The sequence below is a fragment of the Anastrepha ludens genome, chromosome 6, assembly GCF_028408465.1.
Source record: "Anastrepha ludens isolate Willacy chromosome 6, idAnaLude1.1, whole genome shotgun sequence".
Classification (NCBI taxonomy): domain Eukaryota; kingdom Metazoa; phylum Arthropoda; class Insecta; order Diptera; family Tephritidae; genus Anastrepha; species Anastrepha ludens.
Window position 1 is genome coordinate 115435648 of NC_071502.1, and position 27725 is coordinate 115463372.

The window sequence follows — 27725 nt, forward strand, 5'->3', positions numbered from 1 at the left end:
CACATACAACAATCAATAATGTTTTGTAGTCACTTGAAATTTGCACTATGTAAAATTTAATAGGCTATTGAACTGCGTACCCGGAATAATTCTAAAAAATCTGCTTAAAAAGTGCAAAGTTTTGAAGGAATTTTGTAAAATTTTGAAGGTTTTCTAAAAATTTTGAAACCTTGCATTGTATGGTTTTTGTAGTAGTATGAGCGCGGCCGCCGTAACCGAATGGGTTGGTGCCTGACTACCATTCGGAATTCACAGAGAGAACGTTGGTTCGAATCTCAGTGAAACCAAAATTAATAAAAACATTTTTCTAATAGCGGTCGCCCCTCGGCAGGCAATGGCAAGCCTCCGAGAGTATTTCTTCCATGAAAAAGCTCCTCATAAAAATATCTGCCGTTCGGAGTCGGCTTAAAACTGCAGGTCCCTCCATTTGTGGAACAACATCAAGACGCACATCACAAATAGGAGGAGGAGCTCGGCCAAACACCCAAAAAAGGGTGTACGCGCCAATTATATATATATATATGAGCTACATTTTTATAAAAAACCATGGTGGTATGTCAATAACTTTGCAACGTACTGTATGTGAGAAGAAATCATGGGGGTACGAATAAATAGTGGTTAGGGCAAGTATAACCTAAATTCGATTTCGCTCAAACTAGAGATTCTTCTACACTTGTTTTCTTTATTTTAAACTTTTGTGTTATAGAAACCTTCTTTTATGAGCATTGCCTTCAAGTGCAACACGATTTTGATAAAACACTTATTTTAGTATCATTTACAGCTTGTTAAGTGTTTGCCTTAGCTTGACACTTAACCACAACAAAAAAACAAAATTTACTGCATTCTATTGCAACTTATTCTCAAAATTTTCACGCCTCAAGAGCTCACCTTCAATGGCCATGCAACTGCATATAATCAAATTTCAATTTCAAGTGAATTGTACTGGCTCACGTACTCGTATTGATGTGTTCTACAAAGTGTATAGAAAACAAAAAACTCTTGCTGCTGATTGTTTGCCATTTGCAACGACTTTGACTTTGTTTCACTACGACGTATGTAGCCGAATGTTGCAGCAACTATTTTAGAAGTTTAACTGACACACATGGCCATGCTGCACAAAATAACAAATAAAAAAAAAGAAATAAAAAAAAGGACAGCAAAAAAAACAGCACTGTCGCTGCAGCTGTACTGCGGCAGCATCACTGTTAATAGCCACAAAATGCTAGGCGCATCACGTTTCCGCAAAGCGCCACTGCTACTATGAGTACTTGCCACAAGTACAGTAGTATTCTACCTGCTGCCACCAGCTGATGCCACTCCATATTTTTTCTTTTCTTTTCTTTTTTTCTTTTTTTCTTCTTTTCTTGTTTTTTTTTATGTTTTATTTGAGTTCGAGTTTTATTTTGCCATGCATGCGTATAACTGCAATTGCGTCTGTAACGGAAACTCGTTTCCGTTTCATGTTTGCCTAGCAATGCAAATGATTATCGCTCGTAGTATAAATAAAATTCAATCGTAAACCCGTTGCATCCGCGTCTGTTGTGGCTGCTGTCTGTGCGATGCACAGCTGCATCTTCTGCTTCTACTACTGCGGCAGCCATTGACACCGTTACCAAATAACGACGCTGTTACTCGCTTTTAAACTATCAACTCGGCAGTGGATTTAATTTTTTTTAAATGATTTTTTTTTTTTATTGTACACTTTATCACCGCGCTGTCTATTTTGTCGTTGGCGCAACACGAACTTACCTTAATGACAGCAGCAGCAGCAGCAGCAGCGGCAGTCGACGTGAATACCAACCACATTGCTATGGTCCACTGCCTGTTTCGGCGTGCTGTTGTAAATGTTAACATTTTCATTGCATAACACCACTAATATTCGATTTTAAAGGTTAGTTAATTGCTACAGCCACTTTGCTTTATGCTCTTTGCTTGTTTGTTTACTACTGCCCGGCAGCATAAAATAGCGGATGCGAGTGGCTGTATTGAAGATGTTACTCTTTATTATTGTTGCCACTTTAGTATTACTTTAATGTTGATAATAGCATTGCTGTTGTATGCCAAAACGTAGCTGATATTGTGGTGATTTTTCTTTCAATTGCCGTTAGTTTCACTCTTACTTCTGTAGTGTGTTACCCTCTGCCAGTTGGCACTGCCTCTGGTAAATGTTGTCACGAAAAGGTTAAACGTGAGCCAGATGACGATAGTTGCAAATGATTTGTTTGTTTTTGCTTTTTTTTGTTTTGGTGAATTCTTCGCCTTTTTTTTCTTTTTTTTTATTATTTCTATTCAGTTGATTTATTTCGTGAAATCTTCACCTTTGATTACTGATTCCTTTTGCTTGTTTATGTTTTCCATTTATTTCCCTTTAGTAGATAATTTTTTGCAAATAATGCACAACTTTGAAGGGGCAAAAGATGGTCGTAGCAGGTGCAGTTGGTCGTTATACTTAATTTTTAATAATCGTAATCTATTCTCTCACTTTTTTGCTTAACTCTGTAGTCGCCATCCACAACTCAGGCAAAGGCAAGGCGCGTTCATTGAAGTTCGGGGCACTAGACCAACAACAATTCAATCAAATGTACAGATTGTCAAAGCAAAGTATTGGCAAAGTAGGAAACAAAGAATTCATTCGCCTTGTCTCAATCTGGGCTGAAGCCACATGGACACGGCGAAAAAAAAAACAGCTGATTTACCGATACCTCCTTTAAGAGATTCGCCTTGGGCAAAGGCTAACTTCCTAAACGTCGTAGTGCAATTAGCACAACTTCGTATTATAAAATTCTGTGACGCGCAATTTTTTGTTAGTTCTGCCTTCTCCAAACTGGATAAAGAGGCAAAGCGAATGGGTCTGGTGGTGAACGAGGACAAAACGAAGTACCTCTTGTCTTCAAACAAACAGTCAGCGCACTAGCTTATCGGCACCCGCGTCACTGTTGACAGTTATAATTTCGAGGTTGTAAAATACTTCGAATATTTAGGTACCAGCATTAACACCGATAACAATGTCAGCCTTGAAACCCAACGTAAAATCTTTCTTGCCAACAAGAGCTACTTTGGACTAAGTAGGCAACTGAGCAATAAAATCCTCTCTCGACAAACAAAACTAACACTCTACAAGGCTTTCATCGTGCCCGTCCTAACGTATGGCGCAGAAGCGTGGGCGATGACAACATCCGATGAAGCGACGCTTGGAGTGTTTGAAAGAAAGATTCTGCGCAAGATTTTTGGACCTTTGCACGTTGGCAACGGCAATAATCGCAGGCGATGGAACGATGAGGTGTATGAGCTTTACCACGACATAAACATAGCGCAGCGATAAAAATCCAGTGGCTACGCTGGCTGGGTCATGCCCTCCGAATGGATACAAAGGCCCCGGCTCTGAAAGTATTTGATGCGGTACCAGCTGGTGATAGCAGAGGAAGAGGAAGGCCACCTTTGCGTTTGAAAAATCAGGTGGAGAAGAACTTGGCTTCACTTGGTGTGTCCAACTGGCGCCGGTTAGCACGAAAAAGAAACGACTGGCGCGCTTTGTTAAACTCGGCCAAAATCGCATTAATGGTTATCGTGACAATCAAGAAGAAGACGCGCAATATGCGTTTGCGATGCGTATCGATGGCTTGCTGCATGCATTTACGCATTCTTGACTTTTTTGTTTAGGAACATTTGACTTTGTGTTTTGGCAGCGCAACTGACGTTGGGGAAGTCAGATAAATCTTCCTTTTAAATTACAATCTTCATTGTCAGGAATTCAATAATTGTCTTTTTTTATTTTTATTAAAATATAGTTTATACTAAAACAAGATCTTATTTTTCCAAGGCTCAAACTTTTTACAAGATTTATAATAATTCGATGTCCATCAAAACTTAAACTTTTTAATCAGAATAAAAAAAAAAAACAAATGGCTATGCAATTTTTTAAAAGTCCAAATTTGAAGTTGCTCAAAATTCTGATTGATTTATACAAGATTTTTAAAAATTCGATTTTCAGAAAATTTTCGAACTTTATAATCGGACTTTAAAAAAAATTCAGGTATGCAATTTCAAAGCCTACTAAAATATAATATTAAAAATTCCGAATTGGCTTGAAACTCTCATTGATTTGTATACAAATTTTAAAAATTCGATTTTCGTGAAAATTTCAAACTTTTCAATCAGAATTAAAAAAAATAAAAACATCGTGTATGCAATTTTATAGCCCATTAAATTCTAAGAAAATAAAAAAGTCCACATTTGAAGAGGCTCGAAGTTCGCATTGTTGATTGGTATACAATTTTTAAAATTTTCGCTTTGCAGGAAAATTTATAGCTTTTTAATTAGAATTCAAAAAAAACAAAAAAAAAACAAAATCAGGTGGGCAATTTTATAGTCTATTAAATTCTGATATAAAAAAGTGGCTCAAAGTTCTGTTAGATTTTTAATAATGTCTAACGGCAGGGTATCCAAAGCGCTCTAACCAAAACTGAATCTTAAAAGGACAAAATGTCTGCTTGGGTTCAACTCCCACTGCATTATTAGCACCTTAGCCAGTAGAATGGATGTACCTCACAATGACTTCTGAAGGAGTTGGGGAGATGAAGAAGAAATTGAGTCGATCCAACACCTCCTCTGTGAAGCTGTGCCAAATATCTTGGCGATTATTTCTTCGCAGACCTGGGAAATTTGCAAAATGTCTTACTGGAGGGACTAGTTACCTTCTTAAAAAGATCTAAGTGGTTTAAGCAACTTAGTTAGGGGATGGAAATCAAATGCAGGTATTATAATAGGCCTAATGGCCACCGAGTGTCTTGCCTTAAACGAGCAACCTGGCTAACCTACCCTTAATAATGTTTTTCTCCTGATGGTGTTTTTAGCATTAAAAAATTGTCAATATGAAAAATTCTTTCACTTTGTTGCATAAAGTTGAAAAGTTAGATTAATAAGGTCTTTTTTATAAAAAGAGCTATATTTCTAAACAAATTATTAAAATTGATAAAAGATACTTTTTCAAAACGTATCAAGATTGCTTTAAGTCACTCTTTTAGTAGCACAAAACCAAACTGGTTCGATAGAACTGAACGTAACCGGTGTCTTGGTATCGAGGTATCTCTCGGCAGTTTCAGAAAATATGCCATTCCGTTGTGATCGCACCAAAAGAGCTCACGTGACAAATTGAGCTCCTCCTCTGCCAAAGATTGTACTTGACCTTTGCTAAAAGCATTCAGTAGACTATAGTCAAAAAAGGTGCTTCTTGTCTCCCACTAAATATCATTCCAAACTTATTAGTAATTCATCTGACACAAAGTTGTTGAACCGAGCGTAATTTTTAACCTAATCAGTGAGCGGCTAAAGACAAATCTAGAGTCTTGAATGGCAGTATAAAAATAAGTCTTGTTCCAAGATATGCAGAAATTTATCCGATACAAAGGTTGCTGTATTTTTTTACCTAATCCGTGAGCATTTAAAGGGCAAGTTTGGTTAATATCTCTATTTTTAAGCGTCTTTTGCATTTAAGGTTGCCATATTTCTATACACCTTATGGCAACTGCTAAGCTCAGATACTTAGTGCCTCAAGGATTCGAGTCGCAAAACCTCAAATATCGTTACTGTAAGTAAAAGGAAAGATATCAAACGTTATAATATCCCAAAACTCGGTAATGTGACTACTCTAGCTGTTTTTCGCATTTCAGGGATCATCATTTCATTTGCTCCCCCTGTGTCTAATTGTTGTATCAACCACAAGCCGCTTCCAAAATTTATTATTTAACGGAATTTAAATGCAGAAGCAAGAGTTTTACACTTATTTTGTTATTCCTGAAGTCTTCAAAGCCTTCAATCTGGTAAGCTCAAACCATAATGAGAGAATGCGAGATGAGTAAACGGCTAAATGGCTTGTGCATTTCATAGAGCTTGAAGAGGTGAAAGGGAGTGGAGAGGGAGTTCATCGTAGTGCATCATCCAATTCACCAACATGCTAACAGTGAAATCAGAGCTTGCCCTTTTTTGGGTGTAATTCTGAGTTTCTCTTTCTATTTGTAGTGCGCGTCAAATGGAGGGGTCTATAGTTTCATGACACCTCCGAACGGTAGATGGTTTTTTATGGGGAGCTTTTCCATGGAAAAATACCCTTTCGGAGGTTTGCCATTGTCTGACGAAGAGCGACCACTTTTAGAAAAAATAAGTCTTCGGGGCTTCAAACCTTTGTACTTCCGAATGGTAGCCACATACCAAGCCATTAAGCTACAGCGGCCGTTTTTTGCTCATGCCATAGGGATTACAAACTGACTGGCTTAGGGAAAGTTCAAAGATGAGACATTCAGGAGAGAGAGAGCGAGAGATCTATGAATTACTGCCCCACAAGGGTCCTTTATTTGATCATGTTGGCTCTAGTGGCTTCTTAAAACGTTAAAATATGGTGCGCCAAACTATTATTTATTCAAATACTGAGACTTGGAGCCCCATGGTCCCATATAAAGAGTTATGAAAGCGCCTTAAGGCTGCGAGCATGATGCCACATGAGCATTCCACAAACCATTCGAGAGGCACTAGGTAAAACCTAGCTAACCAAATAGCGGAACTTGTTGCTGATTCAATCGCTTATGATTCATCACCAGTTGCAAAATATTCGAATTTGTATCCCAGATACTAGCATATCAAGCTTAACAGCCGCTTCAGCTGAGAAGTTTGGATGCTTTTGCGCAACTCCTTCAGCTGAAATGATGTCTGTGATTAATTCGCTGCGCTAATAATAAAAAAATATATCTAATTATTTTAACGTTAATCATTTTTTATCAATTAGTTACAATAAAGGAAAAATATGTACCACACATTTACTTGTTCTTGTCTTGCGCTTGATTGGTCTTACGCCCGCGCAAGGTGTGATATCATTTTCGATCTACATTTACATTAGTTGATATTAGTATTTACGGACCGTTACCGGTCCTTTGTCAGCTCATTTAAATATGTATAAGTGCAAACATACGTACGTATAAGCATTTATTATTGTGCCACCAAGCACCATCGTTAAAGCACAAAACTTCTTAGTTCCACTATTAACACAGCTGCAGTTAGGGTATGATTTATATCGCGACTAGTGTTTTATTTACACTAATTTCATACTTGATTGACAGCTGCAGTTTTGAAAAATTAAATTTATGGTAATTTCGAACTGATAGCGTCATGCAGCATGCACCCAGGGCATTCTACAAATACTAGGAACAATAGCTCCATATAAGGAATTCGTCGTTCAATTAGCATAGGGTAGTAAAAAAATAAATTTTATTAAAAAATTCACTCGACTGAATGGCTTATAAAAATAACAATAATACAATAAAACAATAAAATGAATGCACTTAATTATTAAAATTTAATCTTTAAATCGATTAATGTGATCAAGTAGTATACCAAAGCGTAATCTCTGAGACGTGTATGAATTCGGGCTAATTAAAGTCAGCCGCGCCTAATAGCCTATCAGCTGGAGGTGCAATAAAACTAGCCAATATTTGGATATCCCACAAAGCATAGTTCAAGCCTTTATCCACTCACACATTTTTTTTTTTCTACCAGTTACACTTGACAACTTCTGGCTTCCCACACAAGCGCTGGCTTGCAGCCAATTAGGTGCCTGCAACACGTAACGGCTAGCCATAATGCTCCCATTTTTTCGTTACTGCGTTATTTTTATTTGTTAATACTTTTTTTAAAATATTTTTTCGTTACACAATAATTTTAATTTCGTTTTTCGTATTTTTGTTTATTTTTTTCTTTTTATTCACTTTTATTTCGTGCCCAAAATATGCAACGTCGCGTCTGCTTTTGACACATTCGCACAACAAACATATGCGTGATGACAACAGGGAAGAGATGCAACACCATACCTGGAGAGGAATCGTGTCGGACGAGATGCCATCGATTCAGCGGCTGCCTTAACCGATATGGGTAAATATTTATTCCGTGAGCGACGGTTGCCCGTCTACGATATTGCAGTGGCGATAACAAAGTGAGTAGCGCACAAGAAAAAAGAAAAACCAAAAACAAAAATTCACAAAAGAAATATAAAAAAATACGTACAAATACCAATGCATTACAGCTGAAAATGCAGGTGCAAAAATTTAATTGGCACATTTGCTGACAGCTCGCATTAGCAAATTATGGTTGATTTTCCCATCAATTTCAAAACTGTACGTCTACTTTTAAACTGTATACATTTTCCTGAGAATATTTTATTTTTTATTACTTTATAACTTTACTTTCTTTCCGCTCTTGTTTTTCCTGCTATTAAACTATTTGTCTATACTTTATTTCGTTTATCGTAAAAAAATCGATATACATATACTCAAATGTATATATAAAATACAGGTATGATATGTGTCGAAGACGTAAAGGCGGTCGTTGCACCAAAGGCACAGCGGGTAAAAATCTGAAGTCATTATTTTTTAAAACTAGTGTTTTAAGTAGTTCGAAAACTGTTTGCGTTGCAAATTAACCTTGTCTTGATTGAATAATACTTTGGAGGCTTTTTGTGGGGTTTATCGTAAGAACAAAAATTAATGGGAGCGCACATTTAAGTACAAACAAACATTTTATTTATCGAATTAAATACAAACAAACATTTAAATCACATAATAAATACTTATATATTCGATCAAAAACACATCTTGCACAACCACAACAATAACAGCAGATATTACGATCAAGTAAAAAGTAGTGGAATCACAAATCGTATTCACCCAAAAACAAAAACCAACAACAAATGGCACACCACAGCACACACCAACATGAGTAAACACACATATATACTATAAACGTGTTATACGAGCACAATTAAGGACACATACATTTACTTTTATAAATATCGTAAATCGGAATAGTTTTTAGTGTCAAGCGTTCTGGTATTTTGTGGCTTTAAAAATGCTTTCGCCTACTAAATGCATTTTTAACAGTTTTAACAGCTTTTGGTTATACAAATATTTTTGGCAAAACAGGCCATGAGTTAATATCGTAAATCTAGATTATAATTTTAAAGGATTCAAGGGTAGTCAAACGGTATTTGAGCAACAAAAAATTTACTTTGCGTTAACTGGGATGAGTATTTAATTGGAAATGGTATCTTGATTTATTATTTTTAATGAATTTTAAATAACTGTTATCGTTAAGTTTCAAGAGGTAGTTAAAATTTTTCATTTTAATTTTATTGATTCTTACGTAAATATCGTAACTTAACTTAAACTTGCAACGGGAAAGGCGTATTTTAACTGAGAACGTAAAAATCAAACATTCTACACCTAATATCGTTAATATAATATGTGATTTAAAAGCGTATAAGATACAAATATTTTTTAAAATGAAAGTCGTAAGCCTTACAAATTATTTAGAAGAACGCAAAATTTTAATTTTTCTGAAATATCGTAATATCGCAAGCACAATATATTATTTAAAATAACGAATATTTCTTAAACGAAAGTAAAAATCAAACATCCTAAGCCCAATATCGTAAACACAATATATTATTTAAAAGCATTTAAAATGAAAAATATTTTTTAAAATTGACGTAGTAGCAATAGAAATTATTTAGAAGAACTTAAAATTTTAATTTTTCTAAAAATAATATCGTAAGTACAATATATAATTGCAAATAATAATAGATGCGTATATTTCTAAAACAAACATCGCAAGCACAATATGTTATTTAAAAAAACGTAAGACTTGGATTTTTCGAACACTAATATCGTAAGCGCAATGCATTATTTGTGTTCATTTTATTGCTGGAATGGAATGCTGTTTTGAACCGCTATTAAAACATATGCGAATATCGTAAGCAAAATACGTAATAGGAAAATGCTTATGGTGGAAAAAATATACTTGTACAATAAGCAAGCAAATGGATAGCTTCCACTGACACCACATGATATCGTAAGAACATATCGTAAGCTCAAAACGTGATATATCAAGCTTTGGTAGTTAGTTATAACAAAAAATAGCACAATTAGTGCTGAGCAATTATTACAGGCCACAACAATCCTCTTATCGTATAATCATATTTGAGTTAATAGCGTAATTTATTGCACAATCTGCGTTTCTACGAAAATAATACTTCTCGATACATATAATTTTTTAATTTTTTTACGAGTGAAAAAAAATGTACGCCTAGAGAGTCAAATTACTATAGGAACACATTCTTTCAGTCAGTATTTACCTTCTACAACATCACCATCAGAAAAAAATGTCTTTCGCATTCTACAACTCTCCAATCTGTCTTTTACTTAATATATAATTCTTTTTAACCTATTAAATTCCTAATAATAGCAATATCGTATTTAATAATTTATTGTTTCCATATACGTAAATCAACGCGTTTTGCTTCGCAGACTTGATATGTGCAGACGTACAACAGCTCATGGTGAATGTAATCGTGGTACAGCAGGTAAATCTTAACTTGACGCAACGAATGATGTGTACATACATATATAAATATCTAGTTGAAAATAAGAAAAGAGCAGTGAAAAGATGATAAATTTACGAAACAAAAGTTTAAAACATAAATGTCATTTAAATATTCGCCACATCAAATCATTCAATCTGTGTGTATTTTCTCTTGAATACTCGTACAATCTTGAGCACGTCTCTACTACACAATTCTATCCGCTGGACTGTAAGAAAGCACGTGATATTCTTTGAAAACATTTCTCTCTTTGTAAAGCAAACAAAATTTAATTAATATTTCTTCTTTATGCTTGACGTGTAAATATGTTGAAGTGATTAAAAGCGATTTCACATATGCAAGTCTACCCCATATGATGCGCGCCGCTGATAACAACTACACGCCGTGCTATGATATTATATACATGCGAAAAGCTGACTTATTTTTCACTTTTTCTGGCACTCTATGTTTTATGTGAATTTCTAGCGAGTCGAACTTATTCACTTCTGTGTAAAAAATGTTATTTTTATTACTTTATATCTTTTTTTGGTATTTATGAAGCTAATCGTACTGAAGCGCATGCAATGTAAATAACAATGAAATCGTATAAATATATCTGCATTTATTGACCACTATTTTATAAATATTTTAAGATATTTTAAGTATCATACTTAGGGTTTTAATTAAAAAGAAAAGTTTTCTTCTAGTAACGTCATGAAAGATTATTACTTCTTTTTCTTTATTTAGATATTTATCTCTAATGAACTTCACCAGGTGTTTTATGACGTGGAACGCCACATTATTTAAGCCAAATTAAGAGAGACTTCGTATCGGCAGGCCTATCGGCATACCCACTCCAGATATACAATAAAATTAAAATGTTTTCCTATAGGGGGAACGCCACTGTGTGGGGGTCAAAATATAGTCGATTTTTGGGAATTTTTTTTTGTAAGTAAGAATGATTATTCGAGGGTCGGACAAAAGGTAATTTATTATATACATTGTGTAAAATAAGTACCCGGAATTTAAAAAAAAAAACACATTTTTTCATATTATTCATCATTATTTGTTGGATCGCCTTCAAAATAGGCTCCTTTTGAGCCGATACAAATATTCCAACGAACAACCCAGTCATCCATGGCCCACTGGTAGGCCGGCGCCGGGATGGCCTTCAGCTCCTTTAGCGAATTTTTTTTAATGTCTTCAATCGACTCAAAACGCCCTCCCCGAAGTGGCAATTTTAGTTTTGGGAAGAGAAAAAAGTCACAGGGTGCGAGATCTGGCGAATACAGTGGCTGTTCGATAGTATTTATTAAGTTTTTGGTCTTGTATTCGCGTACAATCAAGGCTCAGTGCGATGGCGCGTTGTCGTCGTGCAGAATCCACGAATTGTCCTTCCACAATTCGGGCCGTTTACGGCGAATGGCTTCACGTAAACGCCTTAAAACGGATAAATAATATTCCTTATTAACCGTTTGGCCCTCTGGAAGGAACTCAGAGTGCACCACGCCTTGGTAATCAAAGAAAACCGTGAGCATAACCTTCACTTTTGACCGGCTTTGGCGTGGTTTTTTTGGATACGGCTCGTTCTCGAAGCGCCATTCAGACGATTGCTGACTGGTTTGCATATCGTACTCGTAGACCCATGTCTCATCACCAGTTATTATGCGTTTCATGAACGTAGGGTCCGTATTAGCTCGGGAAACCATGTCTTCAGAGACCTCCTTCCGATGCTCTTTTTGCAAAAATCCATAGTAAAATTCGCCAAGTAAACAAAAGATCAACTCACTTTGACTGCAGAATAAAATACACTAAGTAATAGATCCCGTTCTAATAAGGCTTGTGCATTCAAGGACATGTGTACCAACATGAAAAAACCAAATTTGAAGTGTCAGGTATTCCCGGGAGAGTTTAAATTATAAATTCCGGGTACTTATTTTACACAATGTATGTATTAAACTATGTTGATGTAAATTTTTATTAAAAAATATTGAAAATTGACAAATTTATGTAAATAAACGTAACGAGTTAAAAAAATGACGTCATCTGGTGGCAGCGATACAGCAATGAATAACCATCTGAAATCAAAAAACCAAAAATCTTATTAATCTACACAATAGTCAACTATAGTTGTACGTAGCCGTTGTTTTTTTTTTTTTTGCAAAATGGTGGCGATTTGAATTTCGATGTGTGTTTTTCACCATTTTTTTGATTTTCAACAGACCCAAAAAATAGTTATATTCAAAATTTTGAAAATTGGCTACGTACGATGCGATAACAAAAATTAAAAAAAAAAATTTAAATCGGTTCATTAGTCTTCGAGAAATCATTTCCACCATATCAAAAAAAGTCGTTTCAAGAAAAACGCGTTTGAAATAAAGCATCGTATCGTAAGCGCTACGGGGCGAACCGACGGGCGCTCACTTAAGTGCACATAGAATCGGAATAAAGCGAATTTCGCTTTAAATTTTTACCACATTTTTTTAAGTAGTTATATTAACAATTTATGCAAAAAAAATCGTTTTTTTTTAATTTTCACAGTGGCGTTCCCCCTTAACCTTAATCGCCACTTGGCAGCAGAGTGCATTTCTATTTGATTTCGTAGCCAGATTCCGCAGACTGATTTTGAAAGGCAGGTGTTCGGACTTATCACTCTTTTCTTTACGAATAAATCTCTTAATCGCATACAGTTGTTACTGTCTTCGCAGAACTTTAGTGATCTTTTTGTTTTTGATTTTTGCTGGCTGAGGTAGGGTTCAAAATGCCTTCGCACTTACAGCGACCGTCGTCTACTGCGTGAGTGGTGTGGCCATTAAACCCTCCTCTCCTTCTAAGGAGATACCCTTCCCGGGATTAATTTTGGTGAAATTAAAAGTATCATCGACTTTTTGTGAAACCGTCACTCTACCCGACCTCCTATCACGTTTAGGAGCCCACCAAGCATTCTCTGCTTCAAGGCACGTAGATAGTTAGGTCGATAGGTGTAAGTGGTAATCGTTCTTCAAACCAACTCACTTAGCCCTTTACCGATCGATTGTGATAACACAGTAGCAGTTTGCCAGCCTCTCCTCGTTAAACCATTTTGTTTTAAGTGCAAACCCACTGTTCTGGCTGACCCTTATATGTATCCCTAAGGTCATCAGTATCATTCAAGAACTAATCCCACTGGCATGCCATGCAAGACAGTGACAAAGAAGACGTCTGAGAGATTCTTCCTCCGCATCATACTTGCAGCTTGCATTCTTCACGATAAGTGAATTTGTCGCAGTTTACAATACCAAAATCGTCAACAAAGACCATTTGATTCTGTGTAGAAAGAATGGCACGCTGTCGCATTCTCCTGGCAAGTCCCCGTTTGGGTATCTCCATCTCGCAGAAACTGTGTAAAAGCATCAAAATGGAAAACTGCTTACTTTGAACTGAGTCAATGCACTGTAATGTTCGGTATAATAACTTTTTTCAATCAATGTAATTCAGTGTTAACTTACTGCATTTACTGTAGTTTTGTCGTACACAAAAGTTCACTGCACACAAATTGAACTCCGGTTGCAAATCGCAAAGCAAAATTTTCACAAAAACCAACTATTAACAAAAATGTAAAAATAAAAGCAAAACTGCTGTTGTCAAACAAATTATAGCGATAACAAATTGCTGCCAGTGCAATGCCGGAAAAAATATCATAAAATGCAACAGTTAATTGAGAGAGGGTGACAGTGCACGGCAGTCAATACGTAAGACTAAAATAACCAGTTTTTAATGATGCAGTTAATCGCTGGCGATTAGTAAAATTGGTAAACTCTTTTACAATTTAAATAAATTAAGGAAAGTTAAAAATTTAGTGAAAAGTTGTATATATCGGGTGGTTAAAATAAAAGTATATTTTTTAAGCACTAGAAACTTTTTTCTAAACTAAAGAAAATTAAATTTTTAAGAAAAATGAAATGAAATTTTTTAAACTAAAGAAAATGAGTAAAATTCATTATTATCTCTTTGTCTCGTCTTTATTAGCAAAAGTGCAGTTCTGGGAACTTTTAAAAAAGAAACTCAAGTTCACTTAAGAATTTCTACCTATCTAATATGCACAAAATTGCTGAGTTCTTATGTTAAACGAGTACTTCAGCTGCTAATAATCATCCTTAACCTTAGTTGGAGAATTTATCTCAATAAAATGGGGTATAAAGGCAAAATCTGCTACAAAGAGAGAAACTATTTTGTAAAACGTGTCTAGTCATAGTCCATTGCCATTATTTATGGGGCATAATACGTCACAATACAATATCTTGACAGCTCAATTTTATATGCCTTTTCGATGGCTTATGGCTCTACCTCATGAATTGCGTGGACAGTATCGGCGGTTTAGCCGTAAGAATTGTTGATATTGTTCTTTTAACAGCATACAAATTTTTCATACAAGTTTGGGGAGCACTGCTGGAGTGAGAGGTCTTAGCCGGATATAAATCTGGGTCGTTCTGGTAACGTAGAACGCAGCCATTCACGAGTCTTAATTGTTAATGGATAAGCCGGACAACTTCTACTTTTAAGAGTATTTTTGGGCATAGTTTCCATACAAAACTATTATTTTTAAAATTTTTTATTAGTTGAAAATCGTAAACTCAAAACTTTACCAAGAAGATTTTTTTTAATTTTAATTTAATTTTTACTGTCAGTGTTTGGCTAAAATTTTATTGATGATTTGTATTAATTCACATACCTATCCTAACTAAGAATAGAGAAAAAAAAATCTGGCCCTTGAACTCTAAACAGATTTTTTTTAATTTTAATTTACTTTTAACTGTCAGTGTTTGGTTAAAATTTTATTGATAATTTATTTTAATTCATATATCTGCTAACTAAGAACAGAGAAACAAATCTGATCATTAAACTAACATTCAAAAAAGTGCGTTTATCATACTTCTTCTTCTTCTTGATTTTCGTGATAACCGCTTACGCTACTTTGACCGAGTTTAACGGGCCAGTCATTTCTTTCTCGTGCTAACAGGCGCTAGGTGGAAACACCAGGAAACACCAAACACCTAATCTTTCCAGGCCTTCCTCTTACAACACAAGCAAACACAAAAAAAAAAAATTTAAATAAACTTTACAATCGAATTTCGCGAAAACGATTAAATTTTAGACATCATAACATGCAATCAAATGAATCAGAAATTACCTAAGGAGAAAAAGGATGACTTTCCCGGTAAAACTGGTTTTTAGCTTCTCGATATTCACGTGCGAGTTTGTCGCCTCGCAACTGACGCTGCAAAACAGCTGCTGAGATGATATGCCTCGTCAGAAAAGATTTATTTTTGGCAAATTTGGCGTGTCCAAATGGAGCTCCTAAGTATTTTGACGCAAACTAAGAATCGTTTACGGAGTGAATGTTCGTCTAACTTCAGTTAAGAGCCAGTCGGACCTTGCAAGCAAAAAACGAGATTTCTTATGTAAAATTCTCATGGTGCGTTAAATTTTGAGTTGTTGAGATCGGTGACTTGTCAATATTTTTGTTTTGAATTGCATGCGCTCGGCCACAGCAGTCACATTCTTATTGGTGCGTAGAATGGCAAAGACTGTGAATGTTGCTCGCAAGCAAGCCAGATTTTTGATATAAACTTGCTAGCTTGAGAGCTGCATTTCTGGCAACACTGCTTTGCAATAAAATCACTTTAGATGCTTTCCATTTCAATTCAACCGGGCTATTCGGGACATGTTCTTCGATTTCGATGTAACTCAAATATGTTGCTCTCTGGTCAAAATAATGAGACACATGTTTTTTTATTCGCCCGAAAAAATTTTTTTCAAGATTTATCGGCAATTTTGCTCTTCGGGTCAAAATCGATTTTTTTTAATTATATAAGAAAATTTTTTTTTTAAATGCCCATAACTTAGTCAAAAATGAACCGATTTTAATGATTCTGGGTTCAAAATGATCGTCATTACTTACACAAATGACTTCATGTGAAAATAATTGCAAAAAAGTATTTGAACATTTTTTATTTTCCAAAAAACAAAAAGTGCGAAACAAGTTTTTTACTCAAAAATTCATTACTCAAAACAACTCATTTTAGCTACTAGGCATTCAGCTCAATTGAAGTTTGAGGTGTCCTCTTGATGTGGAAAAAGTTTTAAAAAAAAATACACTTTTTGAAATATTGAATTTCGAAAAAATTTAAATTTTTTTTCTTTTTTGGAAAATAAAAAATGTTCAACTACTTTTTTGCAATTGTTTCTACATGAAGTCGCTCGAGTAAGTAATGACGATCACTTTGAACCCAAAATTATTAAAATCGGTTCATTTTTGACTAAGTTATGGGCATTTAAAAAAAAAATTTCTTATATAATTAAAAAAAATCGATTTTGACCCGAAAAACAAAATTGCCGATAACTCTTGAAAAAGATTTTTTTCGGGCGAACAAAAAAATACGAGTCTCATTATTTTGACCAGAGAGCAACATATTTGAGTTACATCGAAATCGAAGAACATGTCCCGAATAGCCCGGTTGAATTGAAATGGAAATCACTTTAGAAATAAGTTTTTTATATTTTCCCACATTTTGCAAACAATAGTAGATATATTTCGTTTCACCGAGCTATTTAAGTGTATATATACTGACAAAAATTCGCAATTGTAAGCGAAAAAAAGCTCCAGTGTCACATATTGTATTACATGATTCAAAAATATATTTGTATTTGGACCACCCTGTGGGCACTATGCCTTATGATAAGTAAGCGTTTAAATACTGAATTCTTCTAGGAGTGGGTGTATATATACATTTATTTAAATTTATTTTTATTTAAGTCTACTAAATAATACAGTAAAGTGTATTAAGAATATGCATTTCCTAATCAAATGACTTTATTTCTGAAGCTAACATAATTTTTTTTCTACAAAAATATACTAAACTGCTACTTGGGAGGAGGTGGAAGGTGAGAAGGTGTTATTAATCATACATACATTTACTATATTTTACTCAAAACCCTAAAAATTATTTATTAAATATCTATATAATGGGCAAAGAAACTTACTAAATAGCGTTTAAAAATTGCTTTGATCTTATCACAACAATTCACAGCATATTTTACAACACATTTTCGTTTACACAACAAAAAATTTAATTGATTGCTGATCGGTGTTCATACTCGAATTTTATGTCATAATTGCGCCACGCCTCAAATACATCAACTACTACGTCGCACATACACACATTCACACATACATATTGCACTAAAATTACGATTTGGTTGCCAGAAACAAACGGCAGCTGCAGGCAAAAAGCACTTTTTATACACAAACATTTGCTCTTTGCATATCCAGCACAAATTTGTTTCTAATAAAAACTGGTATTTTTTAATCTACATTTAGTTTTTTTATGGTTTTGGTTTAATTTTTGCGTAAATTGTCAACTTCCTTCTGCTTGCTTACAAAACTTCATGCACAAGTTTTTATATTAATTGCAAAATTTATTTTTATTTCTTCTCTTCAATCAACTATTTCGTTCTGCAAAAAACTTTGCTTCGATTATGTAAAACGCAAAACAAACAAAACATAAAAAATAAATAAAAAAAAGGTTTTGCGTATGTTGGCGGTGCCTGCGTTGTGAACAAGCGTTTGGAGAAAGTCAACAGTGTTGCCATCATTGAGGATACTGGTGGTTTCAGTGGCATCATTGTCGCTGCTCACGAAGTTGGACACTTGTAAGTAGAACTTAATTTTTTTGAATAATAGAAGTAGTAGTAAAAATAATGTTCTTATAGGTCTACAAAATTATTATTTTTGTTTTGTGCTATGCCACTGATTTAAATTTTTTGTTTTTTTTTTGTTACGAATTTGGCGCCCAAAAGTTACCATCACGTGATTGTTACGAGAAAGTGGGTGTAAAAAACCAACCATAAAAACGTGTTTGGTAAGGGGTAACCCTACTTTTCTCAAAACACTGATTTCAAGCAAACTGTACTCAACATAAAGCTTGAATCATGCACTCCAATAATAATTGCAAAACATAAACAGAATCGTGTTCTGCGCACAAAAATACATCGGACACTAGAATCGACTCAAATTAAAAAAAAAAATCGTGTAGAACTGTGAAATTAACCATATAAAAATTTCTTTTAAAAATTAAAAAAAAATTCACATAAACATAAATCAATATTAACTAAATACCAATGAATCTACTACTTTTTTAATATTGAAGCGACACGCACTATACTACTGTGGGCAAAAAGTAAGGTGAATTTATTTGTCAAACTTCTCGGGATTAAAATTTCGCTCTAGTTATTTTTTCATGAGTTGGCAGCACTGTTAATAACATCTGGGCCAACTTTTATGTGAATGTCATTGTCAGTAATATATTTACGCTTGTGTTTACCGAACGACCAAGAGTGCATTTTTCGATTTTTACACTGTCTGATTTGATTGAATTGGAATTTGATCTGATTGGAATATCAAAAGGATCCGTGAAAACTATTTTGAAAGACCATTTGGGCCTACGAAAAGTCAAATCTCGTTTGGTACCGAAAACTCTCAATTTCTTGGAAAAAAGTCGTCGCGTTGATGTGTGTGAAACAATGCTTTCAGACTATCAGGACAAGCTCAAATGCATCATTACGGGAGATGAGACTTGGATTTATGCTTACGACCCTGAAACAACCGACCAATCAAGCGAATATCGTGCTAAAGGCGAGGCCAGACCGAAAAGAGCACGTCAAAGTCGTTCAAAAATAAAGGTCATGATGACAGGTTTTTTCGATTTTCGTGGTGTGGTGCACTATGAATTCCTTCCACCTGGCCAAACTGTTAATAAGGAATATTATTTGAGCGTTATGCGTCGTTTACGTGAAGCAATTCGTCTAAAAAGACCAGAATTATGGGCCAACAACTCTTGGTTTTTGCATCACGATAATGCACCGTCTCACACTACACTCGTTCTTTGTGACCATTTCGCCAAAAATTCCACGCATATCGTTCCGCAACCACCGTATTCGCCTGATTTGGCTCCGTGTGACTTCTGGCTATTCCCAAAACTCAAGATACCACTCCGGGGAACGCGTTTCGAGTCGATTGAGGGGATAAAAGCTGAATCGAAGAAGGTGTTGATGGCTATACCGGAAATGGACTTTTGGACTGGAATGGAAATGGACTGCATTTTATAGCCGATGCATTGAGCAAAAACAAAATCGTATCACTCATCCCATCTATATCCGTTAACTCTTGCTAAATTTGCTCTCTCTCTTCGATCGCTCTCCCACTCTCCCACTTGGTAAGAGCGTGGCATGCTATTCCAACTAACTGGTTGCCTTGGAAAAGTTTGACAGTGCCTTATGACATTTTCAAGCTTTCGGGCTATAATTAAGGCAATTTCCATTTCCCTCTAACGTCTGTATTATTTTTTGATTGAGAGCATAACAAGGGTCTATGAAGTCTAACAAAATCGAATGGCATTCTATAGATTCGTGCTCACAAGTTAGCACTGAAATATCTTCATGTATACCTCCCTGAACACAGGCATTCTATTAACTGCTTGCAATATTGGCTTAAAGCGACTTTCGTTGAAATCCACTTGGACGATGACCAAACAGGTCTAGCCATAAATCTATGAAAAATACATAAGCTGCTAAACTAACTTGGTCGTTCTTCCATTGGTTCAGCAGTAGGTGCTAAGATAGCTGCTCCAGCGACAAATTACCTTACGCTCTGGCTAGGACGCCACTTAATTCGGTACAAAAATTCTTCTTTAAAACTAAAGCTTACTCTACTTTATACTTCGTAAAGTGAACTCAATAATTACACTTTGCGAATAAATAAAGGAAGAATATAGAGCCCACTCTTTCTTTACGATGATCCGTTTCTTAGCTCTATAGCCAACTAAACGATTCTCACTTCGCGCACTGAATGAATTCAAGCTCTTCCGTATTGGTTTCCCCTATGTAGATTAGACAGAAGAAGGAGAGCAACCATTATCTGTGGGCACCTGATCATTTACTTTCAGAGCTGGAACAATGTTGTCAACATCACATTTAAGGAAACAAAATTTCACCGATTTGCTTTTAAATATTCCGCAATAATAGAGCTCGTCTGAAAAGTGGATATTTCAAACGTTGGTGGCATCAGTGAATATGCTTCTCTGAGTAGTGCAGTTTGTGAGCAATTGAGCTTCTTCCCATGTGTAGATGTTAATAAAACTCCGTCAAATAATGATTTTTCGAGGAAATTCGTCATCAAATCGGACTTGGTTTAATACCCAAACGAAGAGGAGTTAGCGTACTGGTTAAAACTGGTGAAAACACCGCGCAACATTCCAGCAACATTTTTCCATACCTATTTAAAATGCACATCACATCATCATAATTGTTAGCACAACAATCCGGTCCGGGTCTTGGCTTGCTGATTTAAAATGTAATTTAAAATTGATCGAAAACTAACCGTTTGTTTCCGAGTAAAGTGTCTGAATTCCAATATGCAGAAGATATGACATTTTTAGGAGAAACGTCTTCGCAAATCTTCTTTATATTTTTTCTATCAATATATGTATGTGTTTATTTATTTGTTTAAAAACACTTTTCTTTCCAAAATTTGCCAATCGCTACCGCTCATAAATTTGATGTTATCACTCATTTGACAATCAATGTTGCTGGCAACATTTCACGGCAAGCCAATTTCATGTTGCTGACAAAAGTTAGTTCTAGGCTTAAGTCTCAAGTGATTAAGAAGTGATGTGCCAAGTTTTCGTTAACCATACCGTTCAATATAAAGCAAAATAAAAAAAATGAAATATAGATTTTCGATAACCCAATAACTCTCAAATAGGCAGCACAGACTGATTTCAAAGCGCATTTTTTCTTCTATGTATTTTCTTGCAAATTTATGCTATTTAAACAAAAAACAAAAAGCCATGCACATTAAAACATGAAAACTCACTTGACAGCGTTTCTAGCTAATCGCCCAGCCGAGTCATTAAAGCGATTTCCGTTGTCACTATTGACACATGCGCGTAAATATGCAGACAAACTCGTTTGCATTTCCTTCGTAAGCAAAAACAAAAATTAACGCAATCAAATGTGGCATTTCAACAAATACTATGTAAAGAAAAATAAAATTAAAATGTAGTTAATAGCTTTGTAACTACGCACACTTTTGCACAAATCAATTAGATTTTTTTTTTCTACAAATTTTGTTTTGCTATATTATTTTCTTTCTCATAGGCTTGGCGCCGTGCACGATGGCTCACCACCACCCAGCTACCTTGGCGGTCCGGGTGCGCAACGTTGCCGTTGGGAGGATGGCTACATAATGTCCGATCTGAGGCATACGGAGCGCGGTTTCCGGTGGTCACCATGCACCATACAGAGTTTCCATCATTTCCTTAAGTAAGTACACTGTGTAGAATCACCAAAATGTATAGAAGATAAATTTTTAATTTGAAATTTTCATTGATTACAGCGGTGATACCGCCACCTGTCTACACAATGCACCACATGAGGATAGCGCGCTGGGACGCGCATTGCCCGGCACACTGCTTTCGCTGGACGCGCAGTGTCGTCGCGATCGTGGCACGTACGCGTGCTTCAAGGACGAGCGTGTCTGTGCGCAGCTATTCTGCTTCGATGCGCAGACGGGTTATTGTGTGGCATATCGGCCGGCGGCCGAAGGATCTACGTGCGGCACTGGATTGGTAAGACAGAAGATTGAAGAAATTTCGCATGACTGCGTCGTGGCGGAGATTATGCGTACATGGATTAGCAGTTAAAACATGGATTTATTTCCAAATCAGTTTAAAATTTTGAAGTAGCGGAAAGTGTAGGCAAGAGGCAGGCATCAAAGGTAGCATTAGAATGGTTATTGGTGATAGAGAAATATTTTCGCACTAAATAAATACTGGCAATGACGGTCGCGGTAGCATTGTGTGCCTAGTCGTACTTCAAAGGTTCCAAAGGTTTCGAAAACGAAATAACGATCGTATCTCGAGAAGCAATGATAACGCCACGAACGCTTTTCTGCGCTACTCATGAAAAACATCTACCGTTTAAAGACAACAGAATATTGCAGGGTCCTTCACGTGTAGAGACAATTCAAAATGAAATACAAAGCTGTGCGACCTAAAGTAGGGGCCATAATGTGACGCTAAATTAATCACCCTTCGAGGAGAACAGGCAAGCAAGCCAAAATAAAGATTTCCATCACTTAAATAATTTTTTTGTATTCAGCCTTTAGATGATTAAATTTGGCCCACCATGTAACACAATCCTAATGAGCCGTACAATGTTTAGCTATTCACGCTATGAAAATTAGCACTTTCTTGGATTTACCGTTTCGTTTTTTGAAAAGAGTAAAGGCTTGAGAATCAAAGAATTCCTTCGAAATGGAATTTAGAGAGTTATTCAGCCGCAATGTATTTTTGAAGAGCTAAGAGTAGGAAATAATAGCGAACTGTTAAAATATCGAACTTTTTTGGCCAATTATGAAAAGTAAGGTTACGTTAATTTAAGTATTGGTTATATCGCACACTAAATACAAAAGCGTCACAACTCAAAATTTTTCTAAATCATTTTTTTTCTTATAAACTAACTCACAGTACACAACTCTAACTACTTAATTTTTTTTCATCACTATCTTCTTCATATCCGTTTTTGTGTTAATTGCGTCGCTTGCGCGATATCAACTAACGAATACTATTTTTAGTGCTGCCGCAATTTTTGCATTAAATATAGAATTTTATGGTGTATTAACTAAAGTCATGTATATTTATCTGAAAAAAGCGAGTGCAATAGAGGGACGGAACTCGATATAATACCACGAGCCAATTAAAAAAAATTCAGTGCAACTGTCCTAATTCAAAATTATCTTCTATTTCATCAGTCAAAATATACAATTAATAAAATATCAGCAAAACTGGCTTTATGTAACTCAATGTGACTATTATATTACATCAATCAATTTACAAACACTGTTTTGTGCCTCTTCTGACTCTTCTTCGAGTTGTGACTCTTTTGTGTTTAGTGTGCGTTTATGCATATCGCATATGCCATTTCCTTTCATACGAGTTGCCCTGTCCTTTCGAAAGCTCGATCTCTATTATACTCGCATACAAGACGAATTTCTCTATCATTCTTGACTTGCACATATGGCAAAAGTTTTTTCTAATAGCCCCTCGGCAGGGAATGCCAAACCTCCGAGTGTATTTCTGCCATTAAAAAAGCTCCTCATAAAAAATCGTTTGCCGTTCGGAGTGGGCTTCAAACTGTAGGTCCCTCCATTTGTTGAACAACATCAACAACATTTTATGGGAAAATATGTGCATTTTTGGTGGGTTAGGTTAGGTTGATTTTCGTGAATATTTCGACACTCGTGTCATGTATGATTACCGTCAGGGTTTTGTCATTGCATTCTACAATTATATATTTAAAAAAAAACTCTTATTATCCTTCTAGCAATGCCTGGACGGTCGGTGTACACCACTCACTTCGAATGTCATACCTGCTTATCGGTCTTACAAGTAAGTACTCGCGTTTACATTTCGCCAAATAAGAAGTTTAGAATGTGAAATGAATTAAAAATTAGTTGTTTTTTAGATTTGCAAAAAATACACTATTTCAAAAGTTTTTATTATTAAATTTTAATATTTTATAGATTCTTGATTATTTTTTACTTCAATTTCGTTATTAACTGATAATCAAAACTAAACTTGTAACGGTAATGGTCACTGCTGATTGTTACGGTTATAACTGATTGCAATGGTTAGATTTGTTTGGCATTCAATTAATAAATTCTGAAGCAAAATTTTTTAAGTAAAAGCACAATTTTTATAATTTTCTGGTTAATCGGATAACGTTTTTTGTATATTTTTTTTTTGTTTGCAAAAGATTTTAATGCCTTACTTTGTTGTACAAAAACAAATTTACAGCCTTTTGGTAGCGAAATTTTTATACATACATAATATATTTATATTCATATATAGCACTTAGATAATGTTATTTATGCCAAATGTACATACATACATACATACATACGATATGAAACCCAACATATACACTTATATATACACGCACACTGTAACACTCTTTAAATTTTACTTATGTATGTTTGTAAATTTGTATATATGTACATAAATACCTACATACGTATATTCAGTATGTAAGTTGTTTTACGACACAAAAATAATCAAACAAAATTTTTACATACCCAAATCCACAACAAAAACTCCAACAAACAACTGCTTAACAACTACACAAAAATTACAACAACTCTAACACAACACCACCAACCAACCAATACCCAAAAAAAAAAATTGTAAAAACAACATCAACAACCCAGTGAGAACAGTGCTTCCAGCAGCAGCGCTGAAAATATTGAAAGTAGTAGTGAGGAAGATGAAGATGGGGACAATGATGGTGGGGAGTATATTAATAGTGGCGAGCAGCAGAATGTGTTGGACGATAGTTCGCACCAGGGCCGGTTCGATGGTACGGTAGAAAAGACCTCACGCGAAATTGATGACTCTTCGGACCCGAATCATATTACAACAAAAACCGTAACCACTACCAATACGCACACACCAACACAGACGAACTCACTCACCTCAATCACTTTGGAGACACACTCACGACACGGTCACAACAAAAATAACAACAGACAACGGCAAGTGCAATATGGTACTTTTGAGTTTTTAGCCAGGTTCTTAGCACAAAATCCACAATGGCAACAGCTATTGGGGCAAGCCGCGCTCGCAGGAGCAGCAACCAGTGATGCTAATGTGCCATCTACGCAAAGCGCCGAAGTGGCGCTAGTACCAAATGCATTGATACAAAACCAAAAACAACAACAACCACAAATCAAGTTGTCACAGGGCACAGTAGTGGTGAAAACGAGCGTCAGCAGCAGCACAAGTAGTAGTAGTGGCGGTGGTAGTGTACACAGTGGTAGTAGCAATAGTAATGATAGGGAAACTAACGGTAATAGTAGTGAGGAGGATAGGCAGAAGTATGAGAAGCATACTGAACAGGGTAACGTGAAAGTTATGAGCTTTAAGAGCAATGAAAAACCGGCTGACGCGCATAAATATAATAGGAACAATGAGGAGGAAAGGGCGGATGTTAAGCAGAGTGAAATTATTGAGCGTAACGAAAGCAAAACACGGCATAAAATGAAGGAAGAAGCCGCAACAAATTCAAATCAAAAACAAAAAGAAGTAGAACCTCTAACACGAACCCCCCAACCTCAAGACACAACCGAACTACCACATCACACAAAATTAGCTAAATTAACACAAATTCAGCAACAACAACAACAAGCAAAACAACCAGTTACAGCACCCGCCTCACCAACCCAACAGCCTAACCTAATTCAGTTTTACACGCATGAATTACGCAAGCAATTGCAATATTATTTAGGGCTTTTGCAAGCGCACGCTAGCGTTGGCGTCACCGCTGGCGATAGTAGTAGTAGTAGCAGTAGTACAAGTAGTGTTGTTAGTAGTAGTAGTCGTACAGCAATAGATCAAAAATCAGCTACAACCGCAACAACTAATTCAAATTATAGCAATACCGTGAGCGCTGCCGCCAAATTGCAACAACATGCAACACTGCACAACAATAACGACAACAACAACGAAGATGACGTAGACGACACCGAGGACAATGTCGATGACGCCAACGTGGACGCTGACGATGACGAAAGCAATGAGGCGATTGACGACAAACAACAAAAACGTAAGTTTCAAACAGGAACAACAGTAAGCGCGAATGCACAACAACAAGAACACACACAACGCCTACAAAAAGCGCCGCCACCGTTAGCACCCACGCGCAGCAGTAGCAGTAACGACGGCAGCGGAGGTATTAATAGTAGCAGCAATAATAAAGCGCTGCAACGTCCTGCCACATTCATTGATGCTTACTTGAAAAAGTTGCAAGCACTTAATACGCCAACAGATGTAACGGCAACACTAACGGCCACCACCACGGGCACAACTGTATCGACATCGAGTGTGATAGGCAGCAATGGCAAGGCAGTTGCAACGGGAACGCATGAAAGTGAAACGGAGAAGCGCGCACAGCCGGAAACATTTGGCAGCCATTTTCTGAAACGTACGCAAAATTCAAATAGTAGAAGTAGTAGTGGCAATGGTAGTGTTGGTAGCGGTAGCAATAGCAACAGTAATCATAACCACGGTAATAGTAGTAGCAACAACAAAAACAACAACCAAAATAGAAATCACAAAAAACTGACACGTATTTCAAGCCACAATGATGCGGCAACATTGAAACCACAACAAAACGAGTATGACAATGTAAGCGAAAACGAACAAGCGGAACAGGTTGTGAGAGGCGCAAATAATGGGGAACTGCGCATTGCGACGACAACACAACAACCTGCTTATGTGACAAATTATATAGGCGATAATACAAATAATTTGCCCAGATTGCTTGAACAGCAGCAGCAGCGGCAACAAGAACAACAGTCATCCTCAACAAAAACAACATCAACAACAACATCCTCACAACCCAACCAACAATCACAACAACAACAACAAAAAGCACATAAAGTTAAAACACAAAAACTCATACGCCGTCAATTGTTGCGCACACAAATTAAATGAGCAAAATTATGCGTGAATTCACTCAAACATATGAGTATGAGCAATTGCAAAATATAGTTTGTATTACTATTTATATACTTAGCGATAAAATCTGCAAATGGATTGCATTTCTTTACCACAACATACGCGTCTCGTCTAAATATCGTTACCTTCAGCAACCACTCACTCATTCACACACCACTCCACTTCACCACACGTTCATAGATTTGGCCAAATTAGCTGTTGCCGACTTGCGCTTAATGGCAATAAGCTGTACGCGCAGAGAAGTCAGTTTAGACAAGTAAAAGTAACGCAAAGTGGCACTAAAAGTGAATTGCGCTCTTAAGAAAAAGTACTCCATAAATAACGGCAACAATTTAGGCATTCTAAGGCATCAGTCCACTAGCCACACTCGTAAGAATCACAAAAGAAAAACCACAACAATATAATTGTCACTGTCAGCTTTCGTTTCAAAACTACAGACATGCGGTAAGCCAAAAGAAATCCCTAATACAAAATCATTCTGGATATGGATTAGAATACGTGGCCATGGCAGAATTTAGTAGTAATTTAAATTAAAAACAAAAAGTAGTACGCTCATGGAATGCAACGGCATATAACACGAGTTAATAGAATGCTTCGCGGATGCTTCTTAAAAAAAATTCAGAAACTAATTATTCTTACTTAACGGCCTGGTTATAAATGAAACATACATTCATACGTATATTGAGCATGGATTTAGGTACTCTAAGGATAAG

General features: G+C 36.0%; 1 protein-coding gene across 8 annotated transcripts in view; it reads left to right on the forward strand.

The window, feature by feature from the left end:
- LOC128868400 (venom metalloproteinase 3) overlaps positions 1-27725 on the forward strand; it is a 247771-nt gene that overhangs the window by 215667 nt on the left and 4379 nt on the right. For 2 of the 8 annotated variants that reach the window (XR_008455109.1, XR_008455110.1), the window contains exons 9-15: positions 7836-7978; positions 10347-10402; positions 17965-18091; positions 21596-21760; positions 21834-22065; positions 23822-23886; positions 25929-27456. Coding sequence is in view for 5 of the 8 variants with exons in the window: in XM_054110447.1 (XP_053966422.1) it covers positions 7836-7978; positions 10347-10402; positions 17965-18091; positions 21596-21760; positions 21834-22065; positions 23822-23886; positions 25929-26988 (1848 nt within the window). In the remaining 3 variants the exon portion in view is untranslated. Of the gene's footprint in view, positions 1-7835; positions 7979-8337; positions 8391-10346; positions 10403-17964; positions 18092-21595; positions 21761-21833; positions 22066-23821; positions 23887-24704; positions 25029-25928; positions 27457-27725 lie in introns of all 8 variants that reach the window. The other 6 variants (XR_008455111.1, XM_054110447.1, XM_054110450.1 and 3 more) reach the window with 6 other exon arrangements.